At 38.5% G+C, this 23,825-nt stretch overlaps 2 protein-coding genes across 5 annotated transcripts; both read right to left on the bottom strand.

Moving 5' to 3' along the window:
• Positions 1 to 341: 341 nt before the first annotated feature.
• On the bottom strand, positions 342 to 10,214 carry LOC130259335 (putative short-chain dehydrogenase/reductase family 42E member 2). Of its 4 annotated transcripts, none has more exons than XM_056503550.1 (12): positions 10,015 to 10,214; positions 9,233 to 9,620; positions 8,614 to 8,709; positions 7,595 to 7,652; positions 7,178 to 7,296; positions 6,309 to 6,384; positions 4,801 to 4,883; positions 3,432 to 3,569; positions 3,211 to 3,276; positions 2,515 to 2,578; positions 1,788 to 1,861; positions 342 to 1,220 (listed from the first exon to the last, which is right to left on the bottom strand). In XM_056503550.1, the coding sequence occupies exons 2-12, from the start codon at positions 9,452 to 9,454 to the stop codon at positions 972 to 974; spliced, it is 1,245 nt and encodes a 414-aa protein (XP_056359525.1). In that variant the 5' UTR covers positions 9,455 to 9,620; positions 10,015 to 10,214; the 3' UTR covers positions 342 to 971. The 4 variants fall into 4 exon arrangements, with proteins under 4 accessions (XP_056359525.1, XP_056359527.1, XP_056359526.1 ...); XM_056503552.1 differs by having other exon boundaries at positions 10,135 to 10,208; XM_056503551.1 differs by having other exon boundaries at positions 10,048 to 10,205.
• Positions 10,215 to 11,609: 1,395 nt separating this feature from the next.
• Positions 11,610 to 21,170, bottom strand: SDR42E2 (short chain dehydrogenase/reductase family 42E, member 2). Its single transcript, XM_056503549.1, has 11 exons — positions 20,940 to 21,170; positions 18,800 to 18,895; positions 17,964 to 18,024; positions 16,810 to 16,928; positions 16,385 to 16,460; positions 15,918 to 16,000; positions 15,272 to 15,409; positions 14,161 to 14,226; positions 13,293 to 13,356; positions 12,910 to 12,983; positions 11,610 to 12,707 (listed from the first exon to the last, which is right to left on the bottom strand). The coding sequence occupies exons 1-11, from the start codon at positions 21,168 to 21,170 to the stop codon at positions 12,504 to 12,506; spliced, it is 1,212 nt and encodes a 403-aa protein (XP_056359524.1). The 3' UTR covers positions 11,610 to 12,503.
• Between the last annotated feature and the right edge of the window lie 2,655 nt (positions 21,171 to 23,825).

The raw sequence follows: 23,825 nt of genomic DNA, 5'->3' as shown, positions 1-23,825 counted from the left end.
TTTCTCTGAGAAATTCTCACAGTGAGTGGTGGATGGGAAGAAGCTGGAGCCTCCCAGAGCTTTAGCTGAACAGTAATGTGAAAGGCACATTGTTCACTTCAGCTGCTGCAGGGATTTGCTCAGTACAACTTCTGTACTTAACAAATTTGGCGCCAAAACAGACTTGTGCTTTAAGTTCAACTGGGGAGCAACTGAGCTGTGTTAGTTGTTGCCCTTAGCTATAGGAGGTGAAGGAAGCTGTACAAAGATCTGTGCAACCCATAGTGGCAGATTCCTCTACTGTGACATAAATACACTTAACTAATGTAATTTACTTAGTAGCTTCCAGTTTAACTAAAATACCCAGTTTTGACCCATGAAAAACCCCTACCAGCACATACCTGCAGCTCTGTGCCAGGGGCACGGTAGGGAGCAGTTTTGGGACATTGTGCAGAGGAACAGCAGGGACTTTAGCAATGTTTCAAGTACACTTTTATTTTCCCTTAGATGTGGTGCTAGAGCTAATTCATGAAATCAGACAATGTGAAGTCTCTGTAGACCTGGTGTGTGTTATTTGCAGTAATCTGTTCTCTCTGTGCCTTTGCTTGTTCCTCTGTTCCCCAAGGTAGTGAGCCATGACAGAAGCTGTGGTCAGTCTTTCTCCTTATTTCAGCCATTTTTCTTCACTGGTGAAGTACTGCAGGCTGTCTGCAGCTCTTGCTCTTTCTGCAGGTTCTCAGTTACTTCAGCAATCAATTTGAAAGTTGTTGTTTTGGTTTGAAATAGAGGCAACAATCTTGACTCTGGTTGTGTTTTGGTGATTTGGCAATTATTGTTTACTGTATTTTTATTTCTCAGGTCCAGCCACTCATCTGTAATGATTTTGTTTGCATATTTAAAAGTAGCTACCTGTTTGTTGCACTGTGCCAGTAATTATTGTGGAGGTTAGAATGATCTGGGTAGCAATGCTGTGACTGTGCAGTTTATGCAGGTCAGTGTTGTCTTTCTTTTAAAAAATGCAGAACTGAAAGGCTATCAAGTTTTAAAGAAAGAAAAAACAAAATTAAAGTAATAATAAAAGTAAGCAAAATATTGAGGAAGAGTTGGTAATTCGAAGGCTGTGGTCTGGAGTCCATGTAGTGGTCCACAGAATCAGCAAAGTTAAACTTCAGTGGGCGGTACCCCAGCTGAGCCCGTGCCTTGTCTATTTTAAATGTGTGAGTTACAGAAATGTTCATAACCTGCAGGGTAAAAGAATCAACATACAAAGGTATGACTACACAGGCAACTGGAACAAACTGTAAAGCAAAGACACTGTTAAAGGAAATGTAAAATACAAAAAACCCCACAACATTATATCAATGTCCCATAAGTATTGCACACATTATTTTTAAAACTGTCCACTAAAAAAGAGATTCTTGAAAGCACAAAGAGACATTAAAAGATGCAAAACAGAATCTGTAAATGTCCACAGAAATGTTCTGCAAATGTTCTCTTGCTTAGCTACTCAAAGAGGCAGATCAAAGCCTTCTCGTAGGTGCCTAAAGGCCCAGCCAAGTACAGGATACTGACCCTTGGAAGAGAGGAGCTGAAGAAACCTCTCCCAGATTGCAAACAGCTTTTCAAAAATCTTGGCAACCAAGCACAATACATTGCCTAAATTGTACACAATGCATGTATTTGCCCTGGAAACTGGAGGCTGAAGTAGCACTGGGTGGATTTTACGTTCAACTGACTTAAAGTCTCCCTCATATTAACATATAGGGATTCCATGGGAATTAAGAGAACTTTACAAACACAGACTTTACCTCATTTCTGGTCAGCAGAGGGGGCAGGTCAACAATTGGTCTCAGAAGTGAATGAAGGTGTTCCATGAGTGTGGCTGCATAACAAAAGAGGTAAGAACAGTGAATTGCTTTGCCATTGTGACTGTGACATATCTCACACTGTAAATGCTCACAAAGGATAATCACAGACCTGAGAACTCAGGGCACATTACTAACACCATCAGGACTACTGCTCACAAGGGGCTGGATTTATTCTTAATTATTGTGCTTGTGGGAAAAGGATTTGGAAAAGGGAAAAGGTTGGGCACAGATCTAGTGAAAAGGTCAGTGTGGCTTCATAAAAAATATGGCAACCGAGAACTCTTGGATTCTGTCTGAGCTGTATGGGGGGGTTGATTCTGGAGAGAGCAAATAATTTACCTGTGCAGCAAAGCAGATACTCTTCAACATGTTTCATAAAGTCATTAACTTTTACATTTAACTTTTTGTGTCATTAACTCCACAAAGTTTTACATCTGTTAGGTCCTACATAAAACCTGTTTTAGTGGGACTTGAGTAAGAGATATCTGATTTCAACATACTGCACAGAGGTGAATTTTACACTGCTGAATGCTAGGTGAGCACACATCATGTTATTTTTATACATGAAAATTAAAATTGTGGGCAAATAAACTAAAACAATATTATATTACAGATAGAAATGAGGGTAGCATGAACAGGAAAGAGAAATGTTGATAAAATATTTTACCTGATGCATAGACTAAGCAAGTAGGAATGCGTATCCATGGCTTACTGCAGCCTAATCTTTCAAACTGAAAAAGATTTAAAAACAATGACAAATCCCAGAAACTTCAAACAAGTTGTAAGTTTCAATATAGAAGATATGTATGGAAATATTTACTGTTAAAACAGAAAAATCATGGCTCTTAGTATTTACTGTTTTTCATTTTTAAGGAGATGCCAGCTAAATGTCACCCACAGATACTATGTCATTTTCCTATCTTAAAAGAAGGAAAGAAATTATAATAATTAATCAAAATGTCATGGTGTGCTGATACCTAATTTAACATCATGACGTGTTTATGGTTTTGAGCCTATCATTAACAACAACATACTATTTTTAAATAATGAACAGATGAATACTTGAGACTTATATTTTATGTCCATTATTCCAATCTGCAAGCCCCAAAAATGAAGACAGTAACAGGTCAGGACAGGGTGCTGATGTAGATTGTCCTTTGGTCTCAGGGAAGGCAGTTGCTTTAATGCAGTATTTTGGGTGGGATTTGCTATGCTGAAATTCAAGCAGGAATTAAACCCACATTCTGAGAGTTCCATGTGGAACTCTCACACCCAAAGCAAACATACAAAATGTAGCATGCACACAAAAGCTGGAGTTGTATACAGTTAAATGAATGTACTTGGAAATCAGTATTGCACGTACAAGTGGAGTTAGCCATTCAAAAAGGTTGGATTTTTCACCATCATGGATGAAATACACCTGGCCACTCTGTTAAAGAGGTAGAGAAGAGACAAGTCAGTAAAAATAGTACTGCATATATATTGACTTCTTTTTCTTTATCTCACCCCTAATGAATAGCTTAAAAATAATACAGCAATATCCACTGGCAAATGAGATATGTGGTGGTTTTACTGTGTACTTACAGCTCTGAAGTTCTTTTCAGGGGTGAGAGCATCAGCAGCTAGAATATGAGCTTGTACAAAATTCTCTACATGTATCCAGTTCATTTGAACACTAGGATCTGCAAACTTGAAGCTAAGTAGCCTTCTCTCAATAATCTTCTGTAGATATAAACAAACATGAAACCATTAAAAAATGGGGTTTAGAATGAGGTAAAGTGTACTTTCTTGTCCAGCTAAATGTAGGTTTAGCTCTATTTCAAAAAAATGAAATACATAAATAAATTAAAAATATTCAAGGAGCTGCTCATGTGAAAATGTCAAAAGATGTATTGCAAATATGTCCTGAATTTATAAATAAATACAAGTACATTCTAGGGATAAGTAAAATATTGTATGGAAAGGTAAGATACAGTTCTGAGTGGCTCAAAAGCATTCACTAAATTGCATCAAATTTATCAAATACCTTTGGCTAGGAAATCAAATGCACTCTGGCTGGAAGGAAAGCATCCCAGTTTTCATTGAGCAAGTAAATTTTAGAAACTACTAAATATGACATTTACATAATGCCTTAAAATTGGCTCAAAACAAATAAGCTCAAAATCAAATAGAAACTTTAAAATATTATATTTTTAAAGGGGCTAAAAAAAAAATCTCAGATTTAACTAAAATGACATTTTCCATTCTCAAAATTATTTACAAAATGATAAAGTATATTTTGGCTAACTAGTATTATTTCCTACCTCAGCCATAAACCAAAAATATCTATTATGTGGTCCACTTGAATCTATTATTTCCTGAAAGCTGTGTGTAACTTTATTTTACCCTAATTCTTTTAAAATAACTGGCTCACAGAATTCTACAGGGATCATGTTCTAAATGTCATGTGTTAGCCCTGCAGTTGAAAAGCAAGAGAAAAAGGGTAAAAGGTGAACACCTCAGCTGCTGCCCTTCAGTAGCCTGTTGTACCAGAGGGTGCTTCCAACTCTGGAACCTGCTTCATTTGACAGTGAAAGCTGTTAATAGTTGAGACTGGAAATAAGATATTTTGCTGTATCTCTTTTCATTAATATTTAAAACCATTTGGTGTAAGTTGCATGTAAACAGACATTTGAAATACCATGGATTGGCCTGAATCTTAAAGTAATCATTGAATTATAAAGCTGGATTTTCAAGTGTTTGTATTTAAAAAAAAAAAAAAAAAAGCTTTTGCATCTACATTTTACAGATATGCTTGTTAAAAAAAGTTAAAATATCCTCAGCAGACAATTGAATTGTTGAATTGCTACCCAATAAGATCAGTCAATTTATAACACAAATAAGTGATGCTCCTTTCAGCTTTTTACCCATATCATAGAAAACTCTGCTGGTTAAAAAAATTCAGATTACATACTGCTAGCCTTGGCAAGTGTCTCTGCTCTTCTGGTCCATAGATTCCTGGTGGGCGAAGAACACACGTGTGGAGTATTCCACCTCCTAGAACATGGGAAAAGATCATTCTTAAGAGACCTTCACATCACTACATGGGATCTTTGCTTGGATGAGCCAAAGGCTGCAGCAGCAGAACTTACTCTAAATTCATTTTACTACCTTAAGAAACAATACATAACAAAAGGTGCTGCATTTGTAGTTGGATATTAACACAGGAGAATCAGAGCATGAAAAATAGCAAGATAAGATTCAGAGAAGTCCTGCAAGCATAGTTGTGTTCATAGAAAATATCAGATATTTAAAAACCTCTTTCTAATCAGTCCTGTGTCCCTGTGCCAGAGCAGTGAATGAATGTGTTGTCTGTGGGGATGAGTTTGCTGAAATGAGCAGGTTGTTTGAAAATATATTGGATGGTGGAATGAAACCAACTAATCCCACACAGAATTATTGATGGGAAGCAGTGACCTGTTAGCAGTACAAGGTGGAGCTGAAAGGTTCCCTCAACAGCAGGTACAGTTCCCACTGGAGTGAGGTAGGAGCTCTGGGCAATTCCAATGGGATCATAACAATCAAATCTTCCCATGTACATTGGTTGGCTGTTTCATCATCTGCTAATAACTGTTATTAACAGTAATTGTAAACATTTAAAATACTCAGTCCTGTTATGGCACAGGCTCAAAATGGGATATTTGGAACACTGACTAGTTCTATTTCTTTGACAAATTGCTCCTGAAATTAGGAGGGGCTTTGATGTGAAGAGGTGCTAAGGAAATCAAGGGGCAAAAACCCTTTTCTTATTTTAAACAAAATAATTTTGTTGGGATGGAGTTCCCACCATGGATTTTCTATCTGTTACAGCCCTCTGCAAGTATCAAGTGAAGAGTCTTTTCTGTAAGTTCTCCCCAGCTAAATTTAGCTCAGTATCACTAGGTCACATAGAATCATGTTGCACTTTACATTAATTTGTTTTGCACTGGCAGTTATAGTATCTCACAGGTGAGTTTAAGTATTCAAGTGTATAACTGGCTTCCTCAACATGGAAAACTTTGGGAAGCACTAATAAATAATTCCAGGCTCTAGGCTCAGGTAGCTACTTCAGATTTTAATATATAACTTGAGGGGGTGTGTGGTATGTAACAATCAGCATTTGTCTTTTACTTATGTTGCTGAGACAGTGACATTAAACACTTGTTTTTGTTTAATTTATAGATGTCTTAATATTTTTCATTAACATACTGAACTTACTGCTACCATGCTAAAACCTTTTACAGACATTGTGGAAACTTAAAACCAATTAAAAGTAATTTTAAAATGAAAATACTTAAATTTATGAGAGGGGGTTGGTAACTTAATTTCATAACTGCTGGGCAATCTTGTCCACAAAGGATTGATACAAGACACAGGATTTTAGGGAGGAACAAGAAGAGGAGGAATAAATTCTACTATGAATTCATACTCAGACAAAAGTACCTGCTAGGGAAGCTCCATTAGCTGCTAGTACCATTTGTTCTGCAATTGATTTGGTTCTGGAATAATGATCAACAAGCTACAGAGAAAAAGCAAACACATTTGTATCAGTTCCTGGAATGACAGGACAGAGAGACATCTCTTCTTCAATAGATTTTACTTAGCAGATGGCAACAAATACCTCAAAATACAGAAGTTGTGGGGTATTAGGTTCAAGATAAAACACATGAATATTGCTAGGATAAGGAAGCATTTTTGTGTATGCAAATCTGGTTAATGTATTTCAGCACATTTGAGAAGCAATAAATATATGTATGCTTTAAATGCTGCCAGGAATGTAATTGATCACTACCTTGTAATCTGGATTTCTTCTTCAGGTAACAGAAAAGTCAAACACCAAGTTTTGAAGTCATTACACTGAAGTATCTGGTCTAAAGTATCCTGCTCACTTCCATGTGGCATTGTCCCAGAGAAAATGTTATTTTTAAATGTTATTTAAAATATTTATATTTTATCTCCATCTCTACTTCTTGAAAGACTGTGAAGTACTTGATGGAGAGAGGAGGGACACAAAAAACAACGTGTATGCAAAGCAGCCAGAAGTACTTTCTCTTTTTAAATTAAATGCAATAAAACCATATAAAAATAGGCTGCTTTTCTAGATCAACTCTACCTTGAATATATGTCATCCTCTAAGGGAAAACCAGAAAAATCATGTAGATAATAAATAGCTAAAGAGGCACTAAGCCATATAACAGAATCTTCATGTCCAGATGGAATATCCTTGATGTTAATGTGTCATTAAAACTCCAGGCTTTTTCAGAAACATGGAAGTAAACAGAGGAATTTGAAAATACAATACAACAAAATACCTTGTCAATTGGGAAATATTGCAAAGATTCCTCATCTCCATCTTCAATAGGAAGCCCTCCAAACACCACATTCACTGAGCTGGTGTACACCAGCCGAGGGATGTTTTGTTGTTTGCAGGCTGTAGCAATGAATAAAGTCAATTACTTCAGTGGAAAATTATCTGGGAAAAAAAATTTGTGTGACATTTTTTCTAAAAAGAAAAAAAGGTTAAAAACTACAGTGCTGGCTCTCATATCACAACTCGTAGTAGAATTGAGCATAAACCCCCCCTGGGATGTAATTCCTCATTTTCTGCCTCAATGTAAAAGTACTTGGTAACAAATGAAGTGTGCCAAAAAGGCCAACTGGCTTTCTCTAAATGGGATGTGATGTTTGATATGCTGTACTAACCCCCAATGGCACAATTAAATACCTACCATTAAGGATGAATCTTGTTCCATTAATGTTTACTGTTTCAATCTCTTTTTTATGCAACTAGGAAAAGAAAAAAAATAATTTAGTGCATTTTTTAGTAATATTACATAGTCAGTTCAATTGGGGGATGTTATAAATGTCCCCAAATAAACATAATTTATTGCTTTAATTGTTAAAAATGTCATTTAGACTGCTGTTTCAGACTTAAAGAAGTCTAATCATTAGTTTTAAACTATACCTGTGTTTTTCTTGTATTTTTACACTAGTCTGCTTGAAGCAAAGAAAACTGTAGTGCTTCTAAAAATATATGTCCAGTTATTATGTATCTTGCAGCAGTGTGTTAAATATCTGTATTTCAGTAGCACTTTAGTGACCAGTTGTGTCTAATCAGAGCAATTCCAATTATGCATTGCTCAGTGGCAAACAACTTTGAGTAAGCTGTTCTATCCAGACAGAGTAATTACTAAAGTTCTTCTTATTAAATAAAGTAAGAAAGGGGTGTGTATGTTTGTGGATGTGTGTGTGTGCACTTGTAACTATAATTATAAAATTGTGACTCAAGAGTCCTACATCAAGTGCATCTGTACAGCTTTTTACCAAATGGCAAACAATTAAAGACTTGAAATATTGTTATTGTTATAATTCAGATATATGAAATAATTTATAATTTCATTAAAGTTTTATTCCTCCTAGTGACCTTACACCTAGAAGATCCATGTGAATGTTTAGGGAAGAATCAGGATTTTGGGTGAACCAGCCTCCCATGTCCTTCCTTTTGTCTTCACAGTATTTCAGAACATTTCAATGCCATTTCCATCTCAAGCACCTTTTCAGGGTGCTGTAGAACCTCTAATGGAGAAGAAATCACTCTGCAGGCAGCCTGCTTGCAGCTGGCACTCCAGTTTGCACAGAGCAATTTACCAAAAGACCAGGGTAATATGAAGAGATGAAATCTGTCATGCAGTGTTACAGCATCAAAGTCTCTGCAGTCACAGAAAAAACCAAAACTGTGTGGGCTCACCTGCTCTGTTCCTGACATTCCATATGAAGCTACATGAAACACACAGTCAGCTCCTTGAAAGGCTTCCAATATGGCACTGTAATCTCTGATATCTGTCTGTAAGACATAAGAAAAGATATTTGGACATGAAATCAAAGCTGCAGGTGAGCATTTGTCATGCAGTGGGTTACCACAGAAGGAATCCATATATATATAAAGCTTATATAGAACTGTACCTGCTGTACAAATATCCTGGGACTCAAAACTGGGCACACCTCACTACTTGCTGATAATTATACTTTTCTTCCATAGAACCCAAAAGACTTTAAAGACATTCATTAAGGTTCACAGTAGTCCTGTGTTTATTCTACAGGTGGTTAAACTAAGGTCTGGATGAAGGCAGGATCCTGAGGAGTCAGGAGTGAAACTGCTTAGTGCTTTACAGGTTTCCCTGGCTTCGTCATTAAAAATCCTAAAATCCATTCACCAAAACTCATGTGGGATATTCACACAGTTAAAAAGGTTATTAAAATTTGAAATAATTGGCAATTAGATATTTGGATTCTGTGAAAACCAGTAAGACATTATGGAAAGGCAAATGAGCTAACTTAGACTGTTGGGAAAATATTATTTATCATACCTGGATCCACACCACTCCGTTGGGAATCATCCACAAAGGCTTGTGTATGTCACACAGAACAACAGAAGCTCCTATGTTTGCAAGAGCACATCCCAGCTTGTATCCACAATAGCCTCCCCCTCCTGTCACCACGGCTCTCATACTGATCTGATGGTGTGCTCTAGGGTGTTTGCTCTGTTTGGATTCAGAGTTTCGGCGATTGGGTGCTGCTGCTCCACTCATTTTTGGTTTTGTGTCAATGAAATAGTGCCTGGCACTACCAGATGCATGTAAAAATTCCTTCTACATGGTGAGAATTGCTCCATAGCACTCCTGGATGCAGACAATTTCAGGGAGTTTCATGTTGACAAGATCTATTCACAGCAGTAAAATCTGACTTTAATGCAGCCTGTTTAAGAGAGATAAAGACAAAAGCAAACCAAAATTTATAGTCCCCAATTTACTGCCAAGACAGACATCTGAGAGAAATGGTATTTCCAGCTTCTTTCTAAGTACCAGCAGCTGAACATAAATTAAGAATACACTGAGTTGTTATCATCGGCAGAGCTGGAGTTGAGATAGATGAGGATTTCATGAGGGAAGAGGGATGCCCGATCCTCTTGTTATAACTTTAGAAGGTGTATCAGAGAACAAGGCTATCAAATCCCTCGCTTTCAAGGGGAACTCAAATAAAATAGCTGCTATGCTATAGAAAGGGTAAAAAAACTGCATTAAGGAAAAAATAATAGTGAATCACTTATTTCCTGAACGTGGGGGTTCTTGCCCTTCCAGGGGCTCCTCACCGGCAGTCAGAACATTTCACAGGCTGTGCCTACCGACTCCCTCCGACACCTCGTCCCTGCCCCGGCCGCAATTAAACATTTAAAGCCACCCGAGCCCCGCCGGGGCTCTCTGCATCTCACTTGCAAATGGGCCGGGCGGCAGCGCAGGGACTCTGCAGGGCCCCGGCCCGTGCCCGGCCTCGGGCGGCTCCGTTGGGGCCGTTGGGGCCGCGGGCCGGGCACGGGCACCTCCAGCCTCCCCTCGGGGATCCGCAGCATCCCCGGCACCTCTGACATCCCACCGCATCCCCGGCACCTCTGAATCCCACCGCATCCCCGGTACCTCTGACATCCCACCGCATCCCCGGCACCTCTGACATCCCACCGCATCCCCGGCACCTCTGACATCCCACCGCATCCCCGGCACCTCTGACATCCCACCGCATCCCGCAGCACCTCTGACATCCCACCGCATCCCCGGTACCTCTGAATCCCACCGCATCCCCGGCACCTCTGACATCCCACCGCATCCCCGGTACCTCTGAATCCCACCGCATCCCCGGCACCTCTGACATCCCACCGCATCCCCGGTACCTCTGACATCCCACCGCATCCCCGGTACCTCTGAATCCCACCGCATCCCGCAGCACCTCTGACATCCCACCGCATCCCCGGTACCTCTGAATCCCACCGCATCCCCGGTACCTCTGACATCCCACCGCATCCCGCACACCTCTGAATCCCACCGCATCCCCGGCACCTCTCAGCCCGCAGCGCCTCTGACATCCCATAGCATCCCCACAGCACCCCTGGGTTCCACTCATCTGGCAGCAGCTTTTGGGATTGCACAGCTTTCCTGGGATATTGCCCATCCCACAGCATCCCTGGGATTCTGCTCATCTGGCAGCAGCTTTGGGATTGCACAGCTTTCCTGGGATATTGCTCATCCCACAGCATTCCTGGGATTCTGCTCATCATGCAGTATCCTTGTAGCCCACAGCATCCTGGGGATCTCACAGCATGTCGTGGTATTCCTGGGTTGCCAGAGCATCCCTGGGATCCCAGAGCATGCTGTGGTGGTTCTTACCTCCTGGTGTCTTCACACAGCTGTGACTGCTGCACAAGAGCATCCTGTCGGTAGCGAGGGCTCTGGCCACACTGAGGTACCTGCAGAACAGGTTGTTCAGGAAGAAAACACCACCTCCTGCCTACTGGTTGGACAGTCGGTGGCGGGACATTGCTCATAGAGATGCAGAACTTCTGAGACACCTGGAAAAACAGCAGAGTTCCCAAAGAGGCACAAATAAACCAATAATCATTAAGGTCCCTTTCCACCTGAGCCTCCTTGTGGTCATTTGAGCCTAGGAGGGTGTGAAAAGGGTCAGAAGCTGCCATTCCAGGCAGAAGTTAGGCTTTGAACACGTTTACCTCTTTTGTTACAGCTTTGCTATGTCTGAACATTCACATTAAATTTTAATTGCTTAAAGACACACTGCAGTTATGTTAGAGTAGGAGTAACTCAAGAGTCAGCTTTAACTGAGACTCAGTAAAGACCCACAGAAATAAGAGAGCTGGCTATTCCCAACTGGTACTGATGATTGTTTTAAAATCTCAAATACTGCATCTGTAAGAAAGATAAATCAATGTACTGAAGTCAATTATTGTTAATCAGTGCTGTTATAACAGTGATGTAAAAAGCATCCTACTCAAAATACCAAACCACAGGTTTGGTGTTACAGGACTGAAACAATGGGACTCCACAGGGACTTATAACCACAAAACCAGCGAATTCCTTGGTTAGTTCTCACTGAGGAGCATCCAAACAAGGTCAGAGACAGTATTTGGTTCAGATATTATTTATTATTGCATTGAAAGGATATTTGATTTACAAACACACATAATGATATTTATTACATTTTTAAAAAAGCTTTAGAACAACAAAACTACTTTACATAAATATGATTTTCATTCCTCTAATCACCTATTATTTATAAATATTTAATTTCCATATTTTTTGCACTGTTTCCCAGGTCTCTGTAATTCCTCAGGGTAACTGACAGTAGCTGTAGCCATGGCTTCATCAGAAGAGTTTAGGCACCCTTTTCTTCATTGGAGCTACTGGACTTGTTGCAGCACTGTTGTCCTGTGACAGTTCCTCTTCTTCCATCTTCTCACCCTCCTGAATTATCATTTTTAGAAAATGCTTCCCAGCATGAAACAATCACTTGATGAAGATCTATTAAAACTATTCCTGCACCCATTTGTGGTGAACTCCTTTGCTGTGTTGCTCTTGGGGAACATTTCCTGATACATCCTGTGTTTTCACTTCACTAGTTGTTTTTTGTTTGGGTTTTTTTTTCTTTTTCTTAACGAGGTCAGACAGGTGCCATCATAGTAATATGAATTGCAAAGTCCAGAGTGGCTAAGGAGTGAGGAATGTACTATGACCAAATAGTTAATACTCAAAAACAAAATGAGGTTTTCTGGAACAGATAAGTGGTTATTTGATTCTAGAAGAAAGAAAGAATGATCAAACTTAACAAACTGCCAAAAACAAGCGCCATTTTAAGGAAAGTGTGATCTTCTTGGCAGGTAGGTCTTGTTTTTAGATAATGATCCACAGAATCAGCAAATGAGAATTTCTTTGGTTTGTAACCGAGTTGATTTCTTGCCTTGTCTATTCGGAAAGTGTGAGTTACAGTGACATTCCACACCTGAAAGTCAAAAGGACAGTTATGGCAGTGACTTTAATATCTGATTTTCTAGAACTTGGATGAAAATACATCAACAGTGATACTACAATGGAAACAGAACAGAAAACAGAGCTGCAATGTAGACAGTCCAAACGGTGTATCACGTCCTTAATGAGAATTTGAGTCAGAAATATATAAGCATTATCTTTTTTTATATATTTACCTCATTCCTTGTCAAGAAAGGTGTAAAGCTAAAAACTGGCTTTAGTATCAGGTGCAGATATTCCATCACAGCAGCTGTGAAACAGAAATTACTTAATGAGACATCTGGATAACAATAAACTGAGACAATTCTGACATTATACATCCTGTAATTCCTACTGGTAGAAGGCACTGTTTAATTTATAAAGTACATGATGAGGCCTTTAAACTTTATCTTTATAATTAATACCACATGGCACAGATGATTATTCTCAATTAAAATGATGTTAAGTTAAATAATTCCTGCAGTTTGGGTCCCTCCATTTTATAAGACTATATAGCTTCATAGGAATAAAAAAAATTAAACAACCCATCACAATAATTAAGAATGTGTTATTTTTTTACCTGCTATATGAACCAGGAGAACAGGAATATGTATCCAAGGTTTCCTGTAGCCTAATTTTTCAAACTAAAAAAGGGTATATAAAGAAAGAATAACAGACAACTTATACCAAATTGAGGGAGTAAATGAGGCATGAAAGTGAAAAAAATAAAAGTGTTGATAAAACTTGTGTCTAAACTTTTTTTTTCCAGCTAGCCTTCCAGTCAATACAGGTAATAAGAAATGCAATTGAAGCCCACTACTCATTCTTTGGTGTCCACCTCCCACCCTTCATCTGCAATTGGACAGTAAAGGGGAATAAAAGGCCATTTCCAAGCGGGAAGTGACCCAGACTGGAATACTGAACTACACTTAAATACAGGCTCAATTTTCTGTCATTTTCTATGGTGGCATTGCAGGATCAAAACTTTGGTATGCTCCTAGAATCCCAGCCTGATATTTCTGAAAATATAGTGTTGTCCCTTTTTAGCTTCTAAGATTAGATTGTGAATGGGCTTCCCCTCTGTGCTGCAGCTGATGTGGGGACAAGGGATAAGCAATGGCTGTAAGAGTCCTGCCAGATGCCAGTGGCAGAGCTTGGCATGAACTGTGGGTTTGCTTCATGAAATGCTCTGTCCTGCAGCAGGTTCTGGACTTCCCAGCTAAATCCTCTCACAGCAATATGGCCAAACTCCACAGTTACACATACCCAAAACTTCCCTTAACACCAGTGGAACTTTGGGAAATGCAGGGAAAACAGGAGTGAGTTTAATGTTCAGTAATTCAGTAATTTATGTGCACTGAACTCCATTTAGTGGGTCTGGTGTGGCAGCCAGTGACAGGACTTGTGCCCACGTGGTGCTGGGAGCTGCAGGGCTGTGCAGTACGTACCAAAGGCACAATCCACTCAGAGAAGATGACATTTTCACCATCGTGGATGTAATAAGCCTGACCACTCTGGTAAAGAAGCAGAGAAAAACAGTGACAAAACTGTGCACAGGATGGCATTTTCTGTCTGTCTCATACCTACCTACCTGTCATGATTTTGTGAGCAAGTGCACAAGGTGAATGTACACAGAGGAGACTGCCCTCAGTGGCTTCACTGTGCTAGCCCACAGTGGTGGTGGAGCTCATGGTGATTAACCATGGTGTAGTGTAGATCAGAGCTCAGTTTCCCTGTGTGGTAGCCCAGCTGTTGGGGCATTATGTTCTTCATGATGTGCTGGGCACAGATTTATCTTTGTGAGTCCCACAGAAGGGGCAGCACTGATGGCATTTAACAAAAACAGCTCTGAGGTCGAGCTCCAGCTGTGCTCTGGATGAGGAGTCTCAAGCAAACCCGGGGCTCTGGGAATGACATCAATCTGAAACAGCAGCATGATTTCCAAGCACTGAACTAATTGAGAACACATGGAGAGGTGTTCACCTGTGTCAGTACCTGTTGTCTGTATGTTCCTACCAATCTAAATTAATTGGGACCTTCAGGAATGTGAAACATTGTCAGTTCTGTAATGCTTCACAGTCCTAAGACTGGTCTTGCAATTATTAAAAAATTGCTAAAACCAGTAGAACAAAAGGAAAAACCTCTAAAAATGGTCCATTAATTTTGTACATCTCTTTTTGGATTTTTCAGCTCTGAAAATTCAACTGGAACGCCTCAGAATGGTTGATCTAAATTTTATGCATCTAGGGTCAGAACCTATTTTGAAGAGAATAACAGGATATATAATTTGCATAATGGTGAATATATTAAGCTAGTTAAAAATACAGTTTTCTCCAGTAACCCAGAAAATTATGTGTTTTCAAACCAAACAAAAACATCATCAAAATATGAGTCAAATAAATATACTTGCATTTGCACTGTCTGTGTGCTTGTGGAACTACACACAGTTTTAGAGAATTTAGCATATGACTCTTTGGACACTCTTTGATCTCAAAACATCAAAAACTAAACCTGTTTGAGAACTCAAGCTAGGACACAATGATTATATTGTTTACTTACAGCTACATAGCCCTTCTCAGAGGTGAGAGCCTCAGCAGCCAGTAAATGAGCTTGCACTAGATTTCCTATGTGAACCCAGTTCATCTGAACTTTGTGATTCCCAAACTTGAAGTTAAAAAGTCTCCGCTGGATATTTATCTGTAGAAACAGAAAGCATGAGATAACTGCATTATTCCTTTATTATGCACTATAATATTGATTCTGTCTCAACCCAAATATTTGGAATTTGCTGTATTTGTGTACAATTACAGCACAAGAAACGTGTCATGAGAAAAAAACCAACTAGTAGGTGGTTTTGGAAATCAAAGATGGTTGCACTGATAAGTAGTGGCAAATATATAGTGACATTATATTTTTTGGCAGAAACTAAAGTGAATATTTAAAAGACAGTATTTCTATTAAATTATAGGGTTGCAAACCTAGTTCATTTACCATGGCATTTCAGCCTTCCACTTTTCCATTTCACTGAGAAGCCCAGCTCGATCCTGGCCCGCAGTGCTGGTTTCCTGCTATTTGTTACCCTGTCCCCAAACTTTCACCAAATTCCCACAGGAATGGTTAAGAACTGCAGTCAAGGTACTACCACTTGTGTTATGCCCTTACAACCACTTGTGGTGTCCTCCAGAGCTGAGTACAAAACACATACAGCTACTCGAGGCAGGTGCCGCTGCTCTTCTGGTCCGTAGATGCCCGGCGGGCGAAGCACACACGTGTGCAGCTTGTCCCCTCCTTGGAGAGAGAGCAACAGGTGACTGTCACACAGCTGGGAGGCAACATGTGGCTGACACATTCTGTCTGAATTTACACTGGCAAAATTAAGGCTCATTTTGACCATTCTGTGTGGTTCGGCTTCCTGGGAACTTGATTTGATTTCTATGTGACAGACCTGAGCTTAGCAGCCTGAAAAACCTCCCTGGGATTGCAAGAAGATCCCATTGGACAGTGCTTACAAATTGGTATTATCAGAACAGCTAATTATTCACAGGAGACAGGAATAGAAACAAGTAAATCCTTATTTCAGTTGAAATATACTATTGATAAATGAGCAGCCAGAGAAAAGAATGCCCATTAGCAATCCTAATGATAGAAAAGCCCCAAATGTTTTACATGTACCTTGGAGTAAAGTTCCATTAGCAGCAAGAACCATTTGGTCTGCAATTGCCTTGGTTCTGGAATAATGATTAAATTGCTATAAGGAAGCAGAATAAGATAATTATTCAATCTGTAAAGGCAAACTTACTGTTTATGCCTGACATTTCAATCTAGCCAACTCACAGATATCAGCTGAGCAAAACAAAACTAGAACTAGTAGGATTTAGTAAATATATAGTTTGTTTATCACAAAAACCAGACTAACACTTTAGTGGCATGAGTTTAGCTTCAGAGTGAATTTAAATCCATTCATATTTCCTTAATTCACTTTTAGTGCTGAATGTACTGAGAACAGTACAGTAAAACAACTTCTGCTCTCAGAACAGCCTTCACACAATCTACCCTTAGGGCACAGTAAATGCCACACCATCCCATGGACAAAGTACCTTTTCCAGTGGAAAATATGGTACAGTTTCTTCATCTCCTTCTTCAATAGGATTCCCTCCAAACACCACATTCACTGTACTGGTATATATCAGTCTGGGGATATTTCTTTGTTTGCAGACTACAGTGAGACACAAAATAAATTATTTTACAACAAAAATAAAGAGGGAAAAATAACTGAACTGGCAGATTTTCTTCTTGAAAACAAATATTACAATTATAGAAAAAAAAGTAGTATTTTAATTTTAATGTTACCTTATAATTTAATATAATATTATCTTCCATTCAGCTGGAATTTTTCATCCCAAATATGTGAATATTACACATTGTGCTCACCAAATGTTTCATGATGAGGTACCTATAACTATCATATCACTGGATTGCAGTCATAACTGGGTAGAGGAATTATCTTGATGGGGTAAAAATTCCTGCTTGAGAAACCTTTCTTAAAACATGTTCATTTTACAAATTGAATATAAAGAGATGAGTAAGAACATTTGTTGTGGTACAGCCCTTGGGGCAGTGCTGTGAGAAGCAGCCACTCCAGGGCTCCTGGGTTACCCTCAGTTCCATGAGCTGCCTCTTGCACCTCACTTAGAGGGAACACAAAGTGACAGGGGAGCTCTGCCCACATGCCACAAAACTTCCTTTGTCTCACTCTGTTCCTAAGTGACAAAGGATGTGTTAACAGGAAAACACACCCTGCTGGTGTACAACCAGCTGTGCTTTAAATACAAAGGAAATTAATGTTATTTGCAAAGCAAAGACTTAATTATGAATTCCAGTCTTGTGTAGCTAAGACATTGTAGCTAAATTCTGCTGCATATCTGTCATTGCAAACTTTAATAATGTAAATTTCCTTATAATTTAACAATATTCCTAAAGCTGAAGTAAATTAAAATGCAAACTCAGGGATTTTTTAGAATCTACAGAGCAGTCTGTCCTGCTGGTTCATTGGCTCATTTTGAAAATAATAAATGTTAATTATTGTTGTAAATATTTGGGAAAAAATACAAAAATAAGGTGTATTATTAAAATGATGATGAGCAGGTTCATGCTTTTCCCAGCATCTTGGTTTGCTGGGAGCCTATGGAAATGTAACATAAGTTTCTGTGGGTTTGGATCAGATGCAGAGAAAGAAAATCTAGGTACCTACCATCAATTATTATTTTTGTGCCTCCAACATTTATGGATTCAATCTGATCTTTCTTTTGAAGCTAGAAATAGAGTTTGCACAAGATTTAATTAATCAAACAAGTCACATTTACTATATGATTGTTACAATTGCCAGATCTAGAATAGCTGAGGTCTTTTTGTGATACATATTACAGTTTTGTCTGTCTGACATACAGTGATTTCTGGCAGCTCTCATTTTTATTGTCTTGTTTGGTGTATGAGCAAAGAAAGTTAAGTGAAAGATAAAATGCATCTAAAAGGAAATAATAATACTTCAATATTTTGTCACACCCCGGATAATTCATGATATAGAAACAAAAATTCTGGGCAGGGATTGTACTCCCTGGAAGCTTTCATGAGTTCTTGTTTCAGTGGCAATCTGTCCTGTTCCTAGAAATAAATTAGTAGCTTCATGACTTCTTTGATAACACCTTCTGTGACTATCACTGTCATTCAGCATAACATATTGATTGTGGTCTGTCTCCTCATGACTGAGTTCACAAGAAGAAAATGCATCAGTATTAGTTTTGGAGCAATGCTGTCCCTCTTCTTCAGGTCAGAGAAAAAGGCTATACCTTCTTATCCAAGATCTTAAAACTGTGATCTCATTTTTTAGAATATTTTGTAGTACATTACTTCCACACTTTGACTTTATTATTTAAGGAATACCTCCATTATTTCCTGTGTGGATGATTTGTCCTTTATAACAACTTCTGTCTGACATTAATATTGTAAAATTACATTCTTTGTCAAGTGCAGACAATTCTTTTTGTTCTCAAAAATAACCAAAGAAAACTTCAGGAAAATGGTACTTGCTTGTTCCAATCCTGACATTCCACATGCAGCTACATGGAAAACACAGTCAACCCCTTCACATGCTTTGAACACTGCTTCATAATCCCTCACATCACCCTGTAAAATGAGAAAAAAATGGATTTTTGACAGGGAGAGCTCCTTACATTCTCTATAGAACTGTATTAACTATGGCTAGTAAGGGAAATCTAAAGGTATTTTGGTCTGTTTTTCACATACTTAGCAACAATTAAATAAAATATTATGGACAGGAAGGAAAAAGCAATGACCAGGAATTTTGCCAGTATTTTGTTGCAAAACAAAGATGACTCTTGTTGGCTTTAATTATAATGCATATTTTCACACATAGTCCTGCAGCCTCCAGGCTGGCAAAACTTGTTCTACTTGAATGGGAGCAGCAAGTGCTCGAGGGCTGGAGAATCCAGCCCCAGGGACAATAAATCACAGCAGGAAGGGTTCAGCTCTTTGCCTTGGAATCACCAAATAATAAAACCCCGTTTCTGTTGGCACCTTGAGACATGATCTGTGCTGTCTTCACAAATGTCTTTTTATCCATCTAAGGATTATTTGGTGCACTGTATGATAACTTAAATTACAGTTTTGGACAAGGGTAAAAAACTCAGCACAATCTGTATGTATTTAATACTTTAGTGTACATTAGTGTATACTGTAATCACATTAATGAAATTCCATGTATAACTGAGCACACCTGTGTCTAGTATTAAATCCTGTGATGGGGTTAGAATATTGTATTGCATTTTTGTATACCAGGTGATACTGCATTAACAGTACTCCTCATATCTACATAACTGATAAAATAATCCCAAAAGAAACAACTGAAGGTAATATTAAAAGCTAATCTAATCAGTCTTTAACTCTCAATGTTTTTCTCCTGAGGTTGCCTCCTCTCCTAAAGCATTTCACAAAAACAGCTGCACTCCCCACCCTCAATGCAATGCTACAGGAGCTAACCAGTATAAACAATATTAGCCTTCTCCAATCACTACTCAAGGCTCAAACATCTGAAGTCACTTATTAATTCATTTACTAGAATTCCATAGTTCAGTTTTCCATGTAATTCTCCTACACTTTGTAATATTTATTCTTTTTAAATTGATTTATAAAAAACACTAGAAGTTTTTAGAAGATAATTTGAGAGATCTCAAGTCCCCTTTAGAAGATGTAAATTGCCATCAGTCCACAAACTTAAATCAAATTATGTGGACTTATAGCATTAACAAATCAAGCTTATGATGTTTGAATGGTTCCTCAATAATACTTTATCCCTCTTCCATATTCTGTAGAAGTTGTTTATGACATTGAACTTAAAAACATCCTGGATCAGACAAGCAGCTGTGAGAGGTTCTGGGAAATGTGTCCTCCACACATGGCAGTGAGCTGTCAAATCCTGGAAACCCCTTTTTCCAGACACAGTAATTCCTTGAACCGTTAAAATCAAGAAGAAGCAGGCTCATAAATGGGGGCTGCAGGAAGAGTGTGAACAGGGCAAGCAAATGTGATGCTTTCCCCCAGAATGCTCTTCTAGTCTTGAAGCATTTTCATTCAGATGATTTCTTAAGTTCAAATTAATTTATCTATTCAGCAGTCTCCAATGAAGGTAATTTTTTCTTGAGGCTTTGTACATGCCTTTTACCCACTGTATGAAAAACCACATCACTTTGTACTGAACTGGCTCCTCATTCCTGATGGCCCTTCCTTCCTGTACTGGAAGTGAACAATGCCACTCCCAGCCTGCAGAGCTCTCCTGCTCCTCACCTCTTTCCCAGCCTAGAAATCCCAGTTTTCTCAATCATTCTCTGCATGGCAATCATTCTGCATTCGTGATCCCTTTTACTGCCCTGTCTTGGCTCTTACCTTTTTACTTGAAATAATTCCCCTGAGCAGGAACCTTTGTCCCTTCACTGTTTCCATGGGGGCTGAATGGCACCTCTCAACAGAGCATCACCGGTGACCCCGAGACACTGGGACCCTGTTTGTCATCCCTTAATCTGGTACTTATGCATGCAAGGACCTTTTACTGCAGCTTCTTCTTGTCCTGAAAGGCTTTTCCATAAATGTATTAATCAAAGGTCCTTAAGAGGAAGCCTTGATAATGAGCATTAGACATGGAACTCCACCATACCTTGAAAAAATCCGCTCCGCTGGGAATTTCCCATTTAGGTTTCTGAACATCAAACAGCACAACAGCAATTCCAGAGCTAACGAGGGCACATCCCAGATTGTAGCCCAGGTAGCCTCCACCTCCTGTCACCAGTGTCCTGCTGCTCCTGGGAGCCAGCAGCCCAGCAGGCTCAGTCACTTGGCTCTCACAGGGTTGGCTGCTGTGGAGCTCTTCTGTGGGTCCCTCTAGCATCACGACTGCAACAGAGAAAATGTCCTGAAAATTCCTGCACAATGCTTTGAGGTCTGGGTAATTTCAATTATTTTCAGATTACAATACTCCCATACTAGCTTTATTATGTTAGTATGTTTAAAATGTATAAATTCATAAGTGTGATGATGGGCTTTTCTTTTCTTTTCCTCATATCCCTAGACCTCATATATAGAAATGAAATTACAGGATTTTAGAGCTGTTATAATTACCTAACCTTAACAGCTATGTTGGCATTTTTTAATACTTGGTTTAATCAAACATTTTATCCTTGAAAACTCATTAACTTCTGATATATTAATGCCAAATTGATGTTATCCTACTAGTCAGGAAAATAAGCCAAGACATTAGATAAGGAATATAAGAAAGAATTAATTCTATTTTAAAAATCAACTTTATTTCACATTTGGGTCTTCAGCAATGACAAAAATTTGTTACCATTTTAAGCTTTTCCAGTTCTATATTAAATATATTTCATTTTCTGTCCAGTTCTCACTAACTTTTGACCATATTATTCTCTGTAGGGCATTCATAGACAGCTAAATCAACAAGGGCAGAGGAGATAAGCCATATGTCCTGTGGGTTCATCTAGTTGGGAAAATTGATTAGAATACCACTCTAGGATAACAACTATTTGTGATATTCTTGTTATTTCATATGCTGGGTTTTAGATTTCAGACACAGGAAAGGATCATGGTGTTACATGGTTTGAACACCAAAGTCAGTTCACTCAGTTCAGTAAATTAAATGACATAACAGTGTAAAACACAAGCTCCTCATGTTGAAAAACATCCTGACATTTCAACAATGAAAAATAATCAATGTTTCAGAACAAAATTTAAATTACAACTAATGTAATACAACTAAAACAAATATGCTGTCCTGTTCAAGCAAGGAAACAAATTTGTATCTCAAGAGTATGCTATGCAGGAGTCTTAAGCCATATAAAATTCTTTTGCCTTGTGTTCTGAGAAAAAGCATCTTTTTATACACTATAAGGAGAAACAAAGTCAAGCTTATCACATATATTACAAAAAGGCTTTTGATAAATGGTATATATTTGAATACTTGTCATTAATATCTTCTTAGTTTTAAGTAAACTGGAGGTTGCATAAAAAAGTTTAAAGTTTTCTAGAAATCTCTTTCTTAAAAAGCACTAGTAACATTAGTATATTAATCTGCTTCATGGATTTAGAAAATTGTATTCAAATTTTGAACATAAGCAATTTTCTTTTTGAAAACGCTTATTTTCAGAATCAGTAACTTTCTTTTTTCTCTGAAATTTTAGGAGCTATTCTTATTTATCAATGCATTCTGCATGGTGAGCATAGTCACATCTCATGCAGCACATGCAGTGTGAATTGCTCTTAGTTCCCCTACTGTCATTTCAAATATCAGAAATGTTCTCATTACATCCCATAAAAAGTTAAAGCCAAACATATCAGGTTTTTAAAAATAGCTAAAGAAGTAGTAAGTACCCTTGGTAGAATGCTGCTGTCAGTGCTCTCCAGGCCTTCCTGTGCAGGTAGGAGGTGAGATGTCTCTGCTGGACAATTTGTGACTCAAGGGCATCAGGTGCTCTCGGGCAGACAGAGAGCTTCACGTGTGCTCAGGCCTTTTGCTGATCCTGCTCCTTTGTAGCTGCTGCTTGGCTGGGAGCCAAAAAAGGGCAGGGCTTAATTTGTACATAATTTACGTTCCATTTCAGGAAAAAAAAAATTAAATTCTGCACATCAGACCATTCTTAACAGGATGGTACCTCTCACTTACCTGGTAAAAGTGTAAGACACTACACAACACAAATACACCACTGGTACCATCATTCTGTAGATAAACTGCTAGAGAAGAAACAAAAATCCTGTTTGGCTGTGCAACTCAGCACTTTCATCCTGACTTCTCTGTCTCCATCCCCAACCCAATTTTGTATTTGCAGAGGGGCTTAACTGTAGGCACAAGGGTTGTTCTCTGACTTCCAAGATGAATGGAGGTAATAAACTACCTTGTACACAACAGAACAGGAAAAGGTGATGTACTGTTAAATAATGCATTTAAAATGAATGATGAATTAATGAAATGATTAATAATTATATATGTGCTCTGTCCTAAGATTTTAAAGCACTTTAAAAACATGTATGCTTTTGCAAATGAAACAATGAGAAGTCAAAGCCAACATTTTTAAATGGGTGTGTCTAAAATTAAGTCTCAAAACAGTAGTTAAGATGCTAAAGAAACACTCCCTCATCTAAATATAAATTACTACAATTTTCAGTGTTTGCATGTTAGAAATATCTCAAGTTCATAGGTAACCAATTACAATTTAAATGTAATTTAATGTTCATGTGCTGACAAGAACTCAAACTGACACCTAGGCAAATGTATTTTCATATATAATGTATGTTGTAAAGTCCCTATCACCAGAACCAGAATATTGTGCCTGTCAAATTAATCTGCACTTCTTGGATTGCTGAGTGAGTGACAAGATCAGCTCACAGTAAAATCCCCAAGAACACCAAACTGTCTGAGCTGTCCACAGCTTTTACCATTTAATGCAAGAAATAAAGTACCCATTCTATCCCTGAACTATTCCAGAACTCTTTCACAAGTCAAAGCAGCTTGTCAACTTATTCAAAGGATATC

The sequence above is a fragment of the Oenanthe melanoleuca genome, chromosome 14 (assembly GCF_029582105.1).
Source record: "Oenanthe melanoleuca isolate GR-GAL-2019-014 chromosome 14, OMel1.0, whole genome shotgun sequence".
NCBI classification, from domain to species: domain Eukaryota; kingdom Metazoa; phylum Chordata; class Aves; order Passeriformes; family Muscicapidae; genus Oenanthe; species Oenanthe melanoleuca.
This window is presented reverse-complemented; position numbering and strand designations above follow the sequence as displayed.